This window comes from Ornithodoros turicata, chromosome 1, assembly GCF_037126465.1.
Source record: "Ornithodoros turicata isolate Travis chromosome 1, ASM3712646v1, whole genome shotgun sequence".
Classification (NCBI taxonomy): domain Eukaryota; kingdom Metazoa; phylum Arthropoda; class Arachnida; order Ixodida; family Argasidae; genus Ornithodoros; species Ornithodoros turicata.
Window position 1 is genome coordinate 172,331,423 of NC_088201.1, and position 14,548 is coordinate 172,345,970.

General features: G+C 46.1%; 1 protein-coding gene across 1 annotated transcript; it reads left to right on the forward strand.

Moving 5' to 3' along the window:
* Positions 1-12,687: 12,687 nt before the first annotated feature.
* Positions 12,688-13,854, forward strand: LOC135389998 (uncharacterized protein K02A2.6-like). The gene has a single exon (XM_064620029.1). The coding sequence runs from the start codon at positions 12,688-12,690 to the stop codon at positions 13,852-13,854; it is 1,167 nt and encodes a 388-aa protein (XP_064476099.1).
* The last annotated feature ends 694 nt before the right edge of the window (positions 13,855-14,548 follow it).

Consider the following 14,548-nt stretch of genomic DNA (forward strand, 5'->3'; position numbering starts at 1 on the left):
CCCTGCTAAGCAAGAGTGAAATATGTGAAGTGGACGTCGTGCGAACACCGTTGTGAATTGGACCTGTTTCGTACCAATTTTGTTTCTACGTATGGCTTGCATAATAAATGAAAAAATCATGGCCTTCCCCTCTCTCGATTAGCGTCATTGTCGCATGATGGGTCTAGATGAGACGTTCTGAAGATGCTCGGGATGATACAATTCTTTCTTGCAAAGTGACTTGCATGCACTTACGCCAGAAGACACATGCCAGCATTGTTTCATTTTTCATCAACGTGCATAAGAATCATGTTGAACATAACAGAAGGAGGCAAGCGAGCTGGTGTTCAGATGTAGAAGGTAACATTTTCCTTGAGCTTGAGGAAAGACGAGGACGAACAGCAACAAGACAGGACGAGGCTCAGACCAGCAATAACAATTTTTAATGATCCAAGAACTAGGCGGGAAGAAGTAGGTCACAAAGCGATGGGGCCAAAGTCACAGAAGGCTGAATAATACAACGGGAAGTGTGGGTGATATAGAAGCTTCCAAAAGAAGACGAGAAGCCTCATCCTTGATAACATGTACAATTGTTGTTTGGGACCACAAAGCCACGCAACCGTCACATCATGAAACACGCTTAGCAATTTCCCAGGAAAAAACGTTCTTTTTAACATTTGACACATGCTCTTTGATGCGTTCATTAATGCATCTCTTCGTTTGCCCCACATAAAAGACACCGCAACTGAAAGGAAAGCGATAAACCACGTGTTTCTTACAAGGGACAAAAGGCTAAGTATGTCGAGTGCTACAAAGTCCACGTTGACCAGGACGAATGAAAGTGGTGAGGGAGGAGAGCTCGTTATTCGAGCTTATTCCTGACAGTAAAGGTGACGCGGCCACCCCCTGTAGAAACAACCTTACCTAGTGCAGGGGAAATGTTGTGGAGAAAGGGGAGTACAACTACCTTATTTCGCACCATGGTTGCAGGAGGAGTAGATGGAGAGGCACAATTAAGGAAAAAAGGTGCTTAAGCGGGGTGTCAAGTTTGTAACCTGCGGCAACTAATCTCTGAAGTTGCTTTCCTAATGACTCAGCGACCGTAAGGTGACATGACTTCCGGACGCCTACCGAGAGGAGAGACTTAACCACAGCATTCTTTACAGCCTTTGCATGGCAACTGCCAGCTGACAAAACAGGTTTAGGATCCAGCCTCCCATATTGCCAACATAAACCACCGGAGAAATTAAGGGTAACGTATAAAAACCGCAAGGACCCATTAGTCGGCATCTCGATAGTGAAGGTTAACTCCAAGCAGTCTTGTTGTAGTAGAGGAAGAAGGGTCTGAGCCTCGTCCTGTCATGTTGCTATTCGTCCTCATCCTTCCTCAAGCTCAAGGGAAATGTCACCTTCTAGAAAAATCATACTTTGGTTTGCGCATTACATATCGGTTTCACTAATATTTTCAGAACAACAACTACACGAATGATGTGATTCACCGAAACAATTGTTACTTTCAGGAAAAAAAAATCATCACGCAGGGAATAACAGTCTGAGGTATGGCAAGAAGTGTTTAACTTGCAGTTAGTATTACATATTGCGCAAGGAAATGGCAAACTATTTCAGAAGAGCATCGCAAAGTGGGAAGTTCCCCAGAGTTTAAACCTCATCATATGTAAGAACATTTACATATACATGGCATGTATGACGGGAATTGACATCTACCCCAACCAACACACATCTTCATAAAAAGCTAATACAAAGAAAGCTACGATTATATGCGGTTAAATATGCGGCTACAGTACGCAACACGGTAACAAATAAACATTGTGTTTAGTGTTATTCGTTACAGAATTTTAATTAATAACTAGTAGAGCACAATAGATGACGTTTTTGCGGTTGAGTTTATAAGACCAGGTGAACATTCTCTCGAATAACGTATTTATGTACAAATTGACGAATTACCTAAGTTGATTAATTGATTCTTTAATAAGGAGCTTTCCCACAGTTGAGGGACATTCTATGTCTAAAAAAGCTTGAAGCGCGTACGTGCGTCGAAATATCAATGGCTGAATTTCGCTATGCAAATGAGGCGAAACAAGAAATGCGCACTTTTCGAGCGCTGAAATGACACGACCTTCGCCTTATCTGCGCCGAAGAGCGGTCTATATGGCCGACAGACCTGTAACACCTATCAGCGTGCACCATCGTTCCGAAGAACGTGGCCCTCTAGCGTGGATTGCCTGTCGCTCTTTCTGCGATCGAAAAGTGCTTAGCTGTTGCTTTAGCGAAATTCATTGGGATGGATATTTCAACGCATGTTCGCATCTAAGGGTATTTTAAACATGGCAATGATTTACAACGAGGAATTTCACTCGTTCTGTTACCTCGCCTTTGCGCGAACTACCCTCATTAAATAGTTAACAAATTTTAGGTAATTTGTGATCATGCAGTTACATACTTTCTTCGAGAACATCTTCACCCGGCCATATAACTCAACTGCAAAAACGACATCTGTTTTGCTCTGCTAGTTTTTAAATGAAAATTCTGTAACGAATAAACACACTGAAGACATTATATGGTTACGTATGTGGGTTGTGGCTTACCTGCGATCGATCGAATGCGGTTCTAATGCAGAGCGCGCGCTGCTTTTATACCTGATTGGCGGTACCTTTTGTCCTTTCAGGTTTCCCTCTGTTGTAATTATCATTTCCATTTCCTGTCGGTTGCTGTTAACCTTCAGTTTCCTGTCTTTTGTTTTTAACCGTCAGTTTCCTGGCTGATAGGGATACGGAAAAGGAATCGCAGAGCGCTCATGATCTCCTAAAACACCTTATTAACCTTTCAATTTCGTGTGTGTGGCTACCGGGGTTGTTAAAGTCACTTTTGGAATGCATCTGAGTTGCATATATTGATACGGACAGCACAGTGTGGCGATGACAATGATTTAATGGACAAAATGAGAATGCGCGTGACATGAGTCGTCGTCGTCACCATACCCCCCTCCCCTGAAGTCGTGACCTCCTGGGCACGATGGTAAATGTAGATGAGCGACGACGTGGATGTCAGTGGATGAAAAATGAGGTGACGCTGTGCTGCCCGCAGTAGCCCGGTGCCTCCGGTCCGCTTGCCATGCCTTGCCATGGTGCTGTCCTGGACGTCGTTTATCTACGGGGCTGGGGATCGTCTGGTCATGTCCGTCGTCGTCGTCTGCCTATCGCGTCTTCTGGGCGGCTGGGGCGTCAACGACCATCACAGCAGCGTTGGGGCTAGAGGCGCAGCAACAGAAAAGGAAGGGGTCACCGGTTACGTTCCCTAGATGTTCTTGTGGAGGATGTTTGAGGTGAGGCGAGCCAGCACCTCCATCAAATGATATGATGGCAATGATTTAATGGACAGAATGAGAACGCGCGTGACATGAGTCGTCGTCGTCACAATAAAGATAACGTAGTTTTAAAGTATCTGAATTACACCAGCAAATACCCCGCCGCTGAAAATACGCTGATGCACTTACAGGTACTGCAGAAGATGCCCTCAGTACTTTTAGAGTTACTTTATTTCGTAAGACGTTAAATTCGTAGCAAAACACTATTAGCTGCAATAATAAGGCAGATTACCTTGGCTGAAATTATGTGATGAGACAATGTTTTTCTTCTTTTCTTTATTGTAGATTTCACTCACACCAGGTAAATATTAACTGCTTTTATTCCAAGGCAATAGACTGAACACTCACCAAGCAGCACAACAAAAATAACAGGATCCAGGCCCGTACCCTCCACGTCTGCTTGGGAGGCCCCAACACAACAGAGGTGTACCCCATCCTAGCAGAGGTGCTAGGGCACGCTGTCCTCATTCAGCGAGACGGATATGCTCTTTGTACTTAGGCACGCTAGCTTACATGGCACCCACACCACTACCTACATCGCACTGATAAGGACTGCCCAGAGTCTGCTTTTGGCAGTGTCCTTAGCCGCTTGAAAGGGAGTATTCCTTCCCCACCCTTTTGAAAAATGTTGATGTGTCTTCATACTAGACGAATTAACGGGTTTGTAGAAGCTTTGCCTATAGCCTGGTACGTCTCATAACGGTGGAAGACATACCCGGTACACCCGGTTGATGTGACATACATATCAGGCGGATTATCGTGCTAGTATCGTTCCTGCTGTCCCTTGCGTACCATCATAGTATGGTTTATACCAGCGGAAGACATACATGACAGCTGGCTGGTGTCCTTCACGACAGCGTATGGGATACTCGTACGCCGGTCGGCCGAGCCTGCTTGCAAGAATATATCACCAATTATTCTAATTCGAAACTCAATTTTCCTATTTTTCAAAAATTCGGTCAATAAATAGCGAAGGCAGAAATAATGAGCAAACTTCATAATATGAGTTTTATACCAGTTTATTTGCGGCCGACATCACACAGGAGATTTCGTAGGTGGCGGCGTTTGCAGGGGCACGGGCTCTTGCGCGCGACGCTTCTCCTCTGCCCTGCCGCCAGTGCCGAAATTGCTGTGACGGTCGAGTTTTGCTTTGGAGCCACGGAGGGTGTCACACAGCGCGGAAGAGCAGACGATGTAGGACACCCGTGAACGCGCGAGCTTTTGCCTCGGAGCCTCGTTTACATGTTACATCTGCGTTATTCTATTTTGTGTGTGTGTGAGACTAAGACTTTTCTGGCAACGGTATCGTGTTTGTCCAGCACATGGTAGTGGAAGCGTGCTGAATGCGCTCATGAATGTAGTGCCTCTCACGAGCATATGTGTAGGTCAACGAGTGCATGCTTTTTTGTACGTACACGACTGACCATTATTTATTATCGTACAAAAAACGAAATCACACACAAAGTGCGTTCCAATTAGGAGCATCTAGGAATTATAGATGTCACTACATATGTCAGTTTCAGGGCTTCATGTTTTCATTGAGAATCTTTATTTCACATGAGATATTTCATTATAATCTCAAGACCTTTCTTGAAAGTGGCTTGTGTAGCAATTCAGGATACGTTGGACACTTTCGTCTAAATTCACTCTACTGTGTGGACATCTCATCAAGGATTAGAGAGCAATAGACAGCTCGGGGAAAGCTCAGTACCTCCATCCCTACTTTGAGTCGTTGTGTGATCAGAGCTGTCACACCAGTTTTACCACAAGACTATCTAACAAATTTCTGCGACGTTGATCTTGATGGTAGATTGAGCAGTTGTCGTCTCCGTGTCGTTTACGAAGCTCTAGAGATAAAACTCCGTTTGTTACGGGTCGTCTGCATTACGAGACACAACGTCGGCTTCGGCACCATGTTGCGCACTCAGTGTCGGTCGCACGTTGGATGCTTCTTCATGCGACTACGCGCAGAAGTTTGGCTGGTTCCGCAGTCTGTTTATGGGAAGGGTAGGCAGGAAAAACCGATGGGACCGCTGCAGGAAGCAGATATCTTTTTCCTCTGGCATGAAGTCGTCTTCTTTGAAGTGCTGGGAACAAGCCAGCGAGCGTAAGGCTGGCACCCAGCCCGTTCCCTTTCGCTCGCCTTAACGCGATACGCGTTGAGACATGCAACACGAACTGTCTGGTTTTACGGTATTTCGTGGTACGACAAGTATGAACTTGTCCTCTCCGCTGACAGACACAGCGGCACAGAACTGTTTGTCGGTATATTCTGCGTCGCCCTCAACGAGGGTCACTGCTGCCACAGTTCTGTTCTGTCGTACGTGGCTTAAGTAACCGTCACGCACAAGCACACTCTCTGAACCTCAACACAGTGGACAGTGAAGATATCACAATACTTCACAGTTGACATCTGCGTTGTGATCCTCGTAATTAGAAAGTTAGAACATTAATTTCCACTAATTAATTGGTTAATTGCGGTACAACAATACCCTGAAACTCTTTGGGCTACTAGTAGTACTACGCAGTTGGTTTTGTTCTGATGCATCGAGCCGTTATTTTTTTTAAAGGTGGGGTTCAAGTTAAATGAAACACCCTGTATAGTGTGTCCCAGCTAAGAGCGAACAGATTTCTCATATACGCATTGCTGATGAAGACCCAATAAGGCAGCTGTCCAACGCTGGTGTGGCGACGTAAACATATGTTCAACGTGCAGCCAAAAAGCCTCTGCTAATTTCCTTCCCTTAATAGTGTACTGGCTTCGCACTGGGCTTTCAGAGGTGAGTTTCTCACCCTGACGGGAGGACATCACGTTCCATGTGACCCTCCGACGCCACCCGCTCAAAAGTCGCGCACCAACGCATTGCTGATGAAGGCCCAATAAGGCCGAAACGGCTGTCCAATGTTAGTGCGGCAACGTTGGGACTTATAAACATATGTTCAAAGTGCAGCCAAAAAGCCTCTGCTAATTTCCCCTATATATATATATATATATATATATCACTTTTTCCAGATGAAATCAATTGCAATATAGCCTATGCTGAAGGGTACTCCTTAAGAGGGCACCAGCAAACTCCTAAGGCAATGTCGTAATTAACTTTTTAATTATAAACGCTACGAAGTTTTCCCAACGAGAGCACCTCGTCCCTTCGGTCACCTGCTACCGTTGCCGTTTTCAGGACAAAAATCCGTTCGATAGATTGTTCGCAAGAAATTCGTGTAGGAACACCTTTTTTTCTTTGCTTTCTTCATTGCGCATCTCGAGAGACGCGTCTTCCCTTCACTCCCAATGGAAGAGGGTGAATGCAGTTATCTGTCGAAATAGGACAAGAGCGTGGGGTGTACCCTTTCCTGCGCTCTCGTTGATCCATTCCGAGTAAAATTATTGGCCGTTTGCTGCCCTACTTCAAACATAGCGTGACAAGTAGAAAAGTCTCTCTCGAGCATGCTTTGAAATTTCGTGTACCTTTGTTATTGCATACGTTATGCAAGTTGGATTCAACGCTAGGAGCGGCATGGGCGACAGGGTTCATAGACAAAGTCCCCCCCTCCAAAAAATCAATAATAAGCGGAACAAAAGCGAAATAAAGGTTTTTGGATGTTCAATCAATGCATTGTGTGGTGTGCATGTCGTTAACTTTACTCTCCTGCATTGTTTTTTTTTTTAGCTTTTTTAATTACTCTAAAAATGCATGCTCTCTTTGTTGGTAGGTCTTGGTTGTGCTAAAGTCTGGTAGGTGGTGCGTTGGAATCGTACCGCCGGTAGTAGTGTCCAATGGTTTGCCAGGGTTGTCTGACACGCTTTCCAGATGAATGTCGGCACAGTTCCCCCTTAAGTCGGCACAGCACGCAAACTAACCCTCCGTCCCTCAGTCCTTCCTGCTGTCCTCTCTACATCTATCAATGTCTGTACACCGCACATAACCAGAGTTGCTTCGGTGCGTTAACACATAATTTATAAAAAAAAGAACAATAGGCCAATGTAACAGAATGTAAATTCAAAGGGATTTACTAAACATCTTATCGATGTATTTCAAATGTCCTTGCACGCCTAGTCTGGAGCGCAGAACAGATGTTTAGGAAGTCGTGAAATTGTATTTTTTCTGCATATAAGCGCATATTTTTGGCATTTTTAAAATGCATAATATTTCTAGATATATGAGCATATCCTTAACACTTCTTCCGAAACGCGCATTTTTTTTATTCTATTAGCTCGAATCAACAACTAAAGAAACACAGAAGACAAAAAAAGTGAGCAACGCTGTACTTTGGTCACCAGTGTAATTCTCACCCAGAGGGGCGACATAAACCCGCCATTTAAGTAACACCCCTCAAGCGGGTGCATTTCGCAAAACCCCTTTTCTTGGTCACACGTCATAGAAAACGTCATTTTGAGGTCATGTTACTCCGTTTGCACATTCCGACATATTCATGTCGGCATATAGCCAAGTGATGAACGAATTTTATCATCGTAAGCTGCGCAAGCCTTCTTCCGGAATATTGCAGTCCATTTCTCCTAAGGTTAGGGGCATCACATCGACTTAGTGTGTCTTAATGCGGGGTCATCGCCAGATCTTTGGAAGTGGTCAACACTACGAGGCCTCATCTCTAAAACTGTGGGTTTTCTGCGAGATTATCTAATAAAAATAAATACCGAGTTCGAAATACGTCCTACACGCCGCACAGAAACAGCAAACGCGTTGTTTACAAACGGCTTTGCCGCCGATCCACGAAGAAGACATGAGAGACACGGACACTGAAGACGACACATGCTTCCCAGTTGAAAAAAAAAAAAAGACACCAGACTGGTCTGGTGTGTCCTGGTGTAAACAGCACACCGGTCTGGTGTCTCCTGGCGTACACACCAGTGTGGTGTGGTGTGTGCTGGCCTGGCATGCACACCAGGGTGGTGTGGTGTGTCCTGCTGTACACTCCAGGTCGCTGTGGTGCATCCTGGAATGCACACCAGATCCTGTGCTGTATGTCTTGGAATACAGGTGTGGTGTATGTCTTGGAATAGGCTGCTGCCGTGTGCATACCAGAAGAACGAAGCAGAGGTTCAGGTCCCACTTGCACGGAACTTGTGCTGGGGTTCTATAACCCTAAGGAATTTCTATTCGCACAACTTCGCCAGGACATTTCACAGACAGCAAAGCACTGTGCACGTGCACATTTCGTGCACACGTGCACAACGAGCCGTGCAATCAAGGCTCTCAGCTGAAGTTTCGTTCAAGTAGGTACAGCTAGATAGGTGATGGTACACTATGTTCACTTTTTTTTTGTCTCAGTAACCTTTTCCGTACGAGATAATTTCGGAGAACTCACAGGACAGGTATATACAAATCGATTATGAAAAATAACACTGAATATATAGACAGAGCAAGGTCACCAGAACAAACAGAATTGCAATTGTGGTGCAATTACTTGGCCTTTTAGTATGCCCTGTTATGAAATAAATTGAGACAATAGCACTCGTCCAGAGCCACCAGCTAGAATTACCTCTATTTGTGGTCACCCAAGGTGATGCAGTGTCAGCATTTTGTTTACCTGCTACACACGACTAATATGATCAACAATGTTGCTAGTCTTCAGGCTTTCGTATAGAATTATAACTGGGTTGCTACTTATGCTGTCGCTATTTTATGCGCAAATAACCTATAGCCAAACTTCATTTTTTACCTTGATATAAATACTAATCTCTTTCGTAAAGCTTACGGATATGTGCAACGTATAAGTTAATTGCCGTGCACAGCCACCTACACACACTTGGAAAAAGAGCATCAACTTCGCGAAGCAGGCACAGGGTGACATTCGCAGGTGGGTGGTCAACATATTAAAAGAAACATACACAGCAGAAGAATAAGAATCAATTCGTGGCACACGAGCACAACTGTGTCCTCTCCTGAAGGATCTCCTGAAGAGTCTGCCATCACTGCCTTCGATGTATTCGGTGCATAACTTTGATGTCCTCTGATATTTGGCACTATGGACGACGACTTCCCTGATCCTGACCCTGACTCCACTTACTGACTCCACATGTCCCACTGTATTTACATCCAAGTCTCGGATGCAGGTTTACAAACGAGATGCAAGTAGCGGCGTCCCAACACGCCCGACTGATGGTTCTCGGTTTTCTTTCCCGAGATTGACTGAAGCTGGTGCTTTAAAAGAAAGAATGATAAAACCACGATGCGTGTCAGTGACTTCAGCAGTCAAAACTGCCAACCTTTCCGTACAGAAAACCATCAGTATTGTCCCTGTAAGGTCCTTCAAGAGTCACTGTCGCAATGTCCTTTAAATCCTTGCCAACTAGTTGACCCGTGGGCTTTAACAGCTTCAGCAGTTATAGTTCGAAGTCCAGTGTGATGAAAAAAAATCATTTTTTCACCTGTTGTGCGGGGGTCACCACATTTTTCACAAATGTCACAACGTTGAAATCCAAGTCCACAGTTTCTAGTAAGTAGCTGACATGTCGGGCAGTAGCCATGGGCTTGCAGAACCTTTGATCGCTGTAAATTCTACAGTTTCCGGAACCCATACTTGGAAGAAAACACATTTACTAAGGGTTCCTAGAAATCATGGTAAATTCATTTTATCCACCTATTGAGCGGCCTGAGAGCGGTGTTAGCGCGACATTATAGAACAACAACAAATACACTGATGATTTTAGATGGGGAAATTCGCCACTTGGGTTGTGGCCCACTACTGACAACCACAATGTCCACATTATAAATTATACAGATTCAAGTTGAAAAGCCTTATATAGATGCGCCTTATGATCTGGTAAGTGTGTGCTTGGTGTAACCCCCTTTCCGGATATTACTTCTATCATACTACCCTCACTCGTTCTGAGACCTTTGTCCTGCATTTTACAAGCAAACCCATTCACCATATCTGCATCCGTTTGCAGTTTCACCGCTTGTAGGCGTCGTGGCGTACCCAAGTGAAAAAACGTGCTTGGCCCAAGGTTGGTTGAGAGGAGTTGGCCAACTAAGCCAACCTTGGCCCAAGGTAAGACAACATGGTTGGGCCGAGCTTGGGGATTGACAATGGCCTGAGACTGGCCGTTCATTGGCCACCAACATAGGGCCAACCTTTCTGGCCAACCTGGCAAACGCTGACCCATATATGGCCCTATCACGGCCCAGTGAGAAATTTTGCATGACAACGCTGCTTCCCAGCGGGAAAAGCAATATTGGCGAAACGCTGAGCCGACGTCTGCTTCCAACCTAAAAGTTGTCAGGCCCAGCTTGCAAAAAAAGCTTGGGCCAAGGTTGGGGACTGACAATGGCCTCACTCGGGCCGACTTAGCCGGCACAAGCTCGGGCCAATGTACAGGGCAGACCTGACAGATGTCGGGCCGATGTCTGGCCAATAAGGAACCAAGCTTGTGTACTGATTGTGTAAACGTGGGCCCTAGAATGGCCCATGGAACAACACCTGTGCTTGGGCCAACCACGACCCGTTGCAAAAAAATGCATGACCGAACTCACTCAATTCTCTCGAGGGGTAGGGTAACGGCGTAGAGGGAGAATCGTAAAAGCTCGCAATGTGCCCGAGGTCACTAGAATCAAACAGGTCAGTAGAAAGGAAAGAAAGTTTTGTCTTGCGAGCTTCCACAAATTCGAGAGTCCTGCTCGCGTGTGAGTCAAAATGAAGGGTGAGGAGTCTAAGTTTAATTTGATGCGTACACAACAACACTGAAATGAGGAATTGCTTGTCGTATTAGCTCACAATGAACATAATGTCTGTGTTTCTTACTGCTTTTGGTTTGAGACAATCACTTGGCCAATCGAAAATTGAACTTATGTAGTGCTAAACCATTCCGCGTTCCCTCTCCCCGAGGCAACATACCGAGATTGAACCAAGCTGGGCAAGAGCTTGGCTGGCCAACCGAGCCGTGCTTGGCTATAGTGCTTGGCCAACGAGCTCGTTTCTTGCTACAGATCTGCCCTGGCCGACGGCTTGCCAAACCTCGCTTTGCCTATCACAATGCAACATATAGAGGACGTCAGAGGACACTTTCTATTTTTCACAGGGCGTATATGACTCTTCTATGACAGTTTCAACGACTACAACAGAGTCTACTGTTGTGTTCTTACGGCCATATCGGCATGAGCATGCGGACCAGATGGTCAGCACGATGGTTATCGAAAAATAAAGAGAAAGAAGTTGATCTCCTCATGGACGGTCGTGTCATGCAGGCTCCATGGAAGTTGGATTCGTTCTTACAACGGTAGTTATTTCCTTCCGACCGACACCACATTGGCGACGAGGCTTTGAGAAGAGAAGGTACTGCACCACGTTGAAGATTCATCACGTAAGCACTGATGCATTACGTCGGCTTCGTTATCAAGTGGAAGCAATTACACATGCACCAGCACCAAACGATGTTGCTACCCTACGTTCGTTTTTGGGACTTGTAGGTTTTTACTGAAAGTTCGTCCCAAACTTTGCCACGCTCGTGGAGCCTATGCGTGCCCTACTACGAAAAGATCAACCCTTCCTGTGGACAGACATTGTCAATGACAGTTTCAATGCTGTGAAGTCACTCTTCAGAGAAGACCGTGTCGTCCACCCGTTCGACCCTACACTACCAGTAATCGTCACGACAGACGCTTCTTCGTATGGGTTAGGAGCTGTTCTGCAACAAGTGCAAGGCAATATGTATCGGACAGTTGCTTTTGCTTCACGTACCCTTTCTTCGCAAGAGCGCAAGTATGCTGTAGCGGAACGAGAAGCGCTGGCATGCCTATGGGCGTGCGAGCACTGGCACGTCTACCTTTGGGGTCGTCCTTTTCTTATCCGCACAGATCACCAAGCCTCGGTGACACTGCTATCGGCACGCGGCACAGGAAGACGTCCACTACGACTTGGTAGATGGACAGAGCGCCTTCTTCGTTACAATTTTACAGTCGAGTGCTGCCGGGGTGCCGACAACAAAATAGCAGATGCGCTGTCGCGATTGCCTCTGTTACACGATGCCCAGAGTGAAGAGCTTAATCAGGAATTCGACTTTGTTGGCCAAATCGAAACGTCTGAAGACAGACCTTCAATTAGCATCACGGAATGATCCAATCTTGAAACAAGTCATGGAGTTCGTGATGGAAAGATGGCCGTTAAAGCAAGACTTGATGCCGAGTCATCAGCCATTTTTTCGAGTTCAAGAGGAACTCACGGTATTAGAAGACCTTCTAATACGTGGAGATCGCATAGTGGTACCACCAGCGTTCACGGGACATCTCATACAGCTAGCCCATGAATCACACCCGGGCATCGTGCGCACCAAGCAGCGTTTAAGGGAGAAATACTAGTGGCCACAGATGGATAAACAAGTTGAGAATGCTGTCAAGTCGTGTAATATTTGTCAAGACGCCGATAAAAGTGCGAAGACGGCTGATACGCCACTGCAACCCATTCCGTTTCCGAGCAGGCCATGGGAGAAGGTAGCTGTGGACATAATGGGCCCTTTTGAAAAAGCTCCTCCTGACTGCAGATACGCCATCGTGATAGTGGACTATTTTTCTAAATGGCCAGAGGCCAAGTTCTGCGCGAATGTGACAGCATCAACAATTTTGGACTTCCTGAGATCAGTGTTTGCACGAGAAGGCTATCCGGACAACTTGGTGTCCGATCACGGACCCCAGTTCATTTCACATCAGTTTGAACAGTTCCTCAAGGATAGAGGCATTCAACATTCATTTTCATCTTTGTATTATCCACGTGCAAACGGGCTTGTTGAAAGGTTTAATAGAGTTCTGAAAAACTATGTTCAAGCCACGTTCTTGGAAGGAAGACCACTGCGACAAACCGTCACCGAGTACCTGGGACTGTACAGATGTACCCCTCATGCAGCTACCGGAAAATCACCTGCCGAACTTTTACATGGCAGGAAACCACGGACACGACTGGACATCATAGGGATACCGTCATCTTTACTTGAGGACGATCCTGCTGCAGCAATGACCAATCTACGTGAACGCGTGCGCAGGCATCAGCAACAGAGCAAGACCTACACGGACCAGAAACGTAGTGCCAAAGCGCCAAAATATAAAGTAGGAGATTACGTTCGGGTACGCAAACCAGGATTCACTCCAAAAGGAATGCCGTCATTCTCCAAGCCACTCAAAATCATCCGACAAAAAGGGAGGTACTCGTTCCAACTAGCCGACGGCAACACATGGAACGCATCAAAGTTCGCACCAGCGGGTATTCAACCAGCAAGCAGCAACCCCACACCTTCCACGGAATCCTTCATGCTGGATTATCCCACCTACATTACTACGGGTATGGATGCCTCCGATGTCCCTGTATCCCAGTCACAACACGAGCCCAATCAAGAAGCGGCACCACAAGCTTACCCCCCTGCTACTGGCATCGGTGCGCCAACTGATGTGCCAGGAGCAGGATCACGTTTGCCTTCGAACGAAGGTGCAGGACAGCAGGCACGTCTGACACCACATCTACGTGACTGTCTCAATCTTAGGTAATATGTGCACTCCCGAGAAATGATTGAAATCGTCATAAAGAGACATCATTGGCCACTTACCTTGGTACTACGTGAAGATAAGTTCGGTAACCGACTGACGGCAAGCTACGGTGGCGTCCCGTCGGCACGGGCTGTTGGCCCAACGTCATTGGCCAGGTCCTTGCCGACGTAGTTGGCAGTTAACGTTGCCCAGACTTTAGAACATGACTGGCTGGCCGACTTAGTTGGCTGCCAACTGGTCCCCGACTTCCTGCCGAGAGTTGGCCGTCGGCCAATTTCAATTGTGCGTAGCCAGTCCAAATCTGTCGCGGCTCACATCCCCATCTTTTTGTCTTCCCTCATCACCACCATCATCAGGTTATGTTAAAAAGGGCATAGCATAGTTACAAATGGAACCTACATGCCCGACATACCTACTACAGACATGCACCAGGCATGGCAACACATCAGGATACAGCAGGCACGGCCACACATCAGAACACGCCAGAAACATGTCTGGTTTCTCGCTGTGGTGTGAGAGCAAAAAATACACCAGACCTGGTCTGGTGGATTTTTTTCGACTGGGGTGCGCCGTCTTCTGTGTCTCTCGGTGTTCACCACAAGTGTCCACCATCTAGCCATCTTAATAGACAAACACACTTGGAATGTTTATTGTGCTTTTGATAGACGCTTGTTGTTTCAAAGATAGATTATTT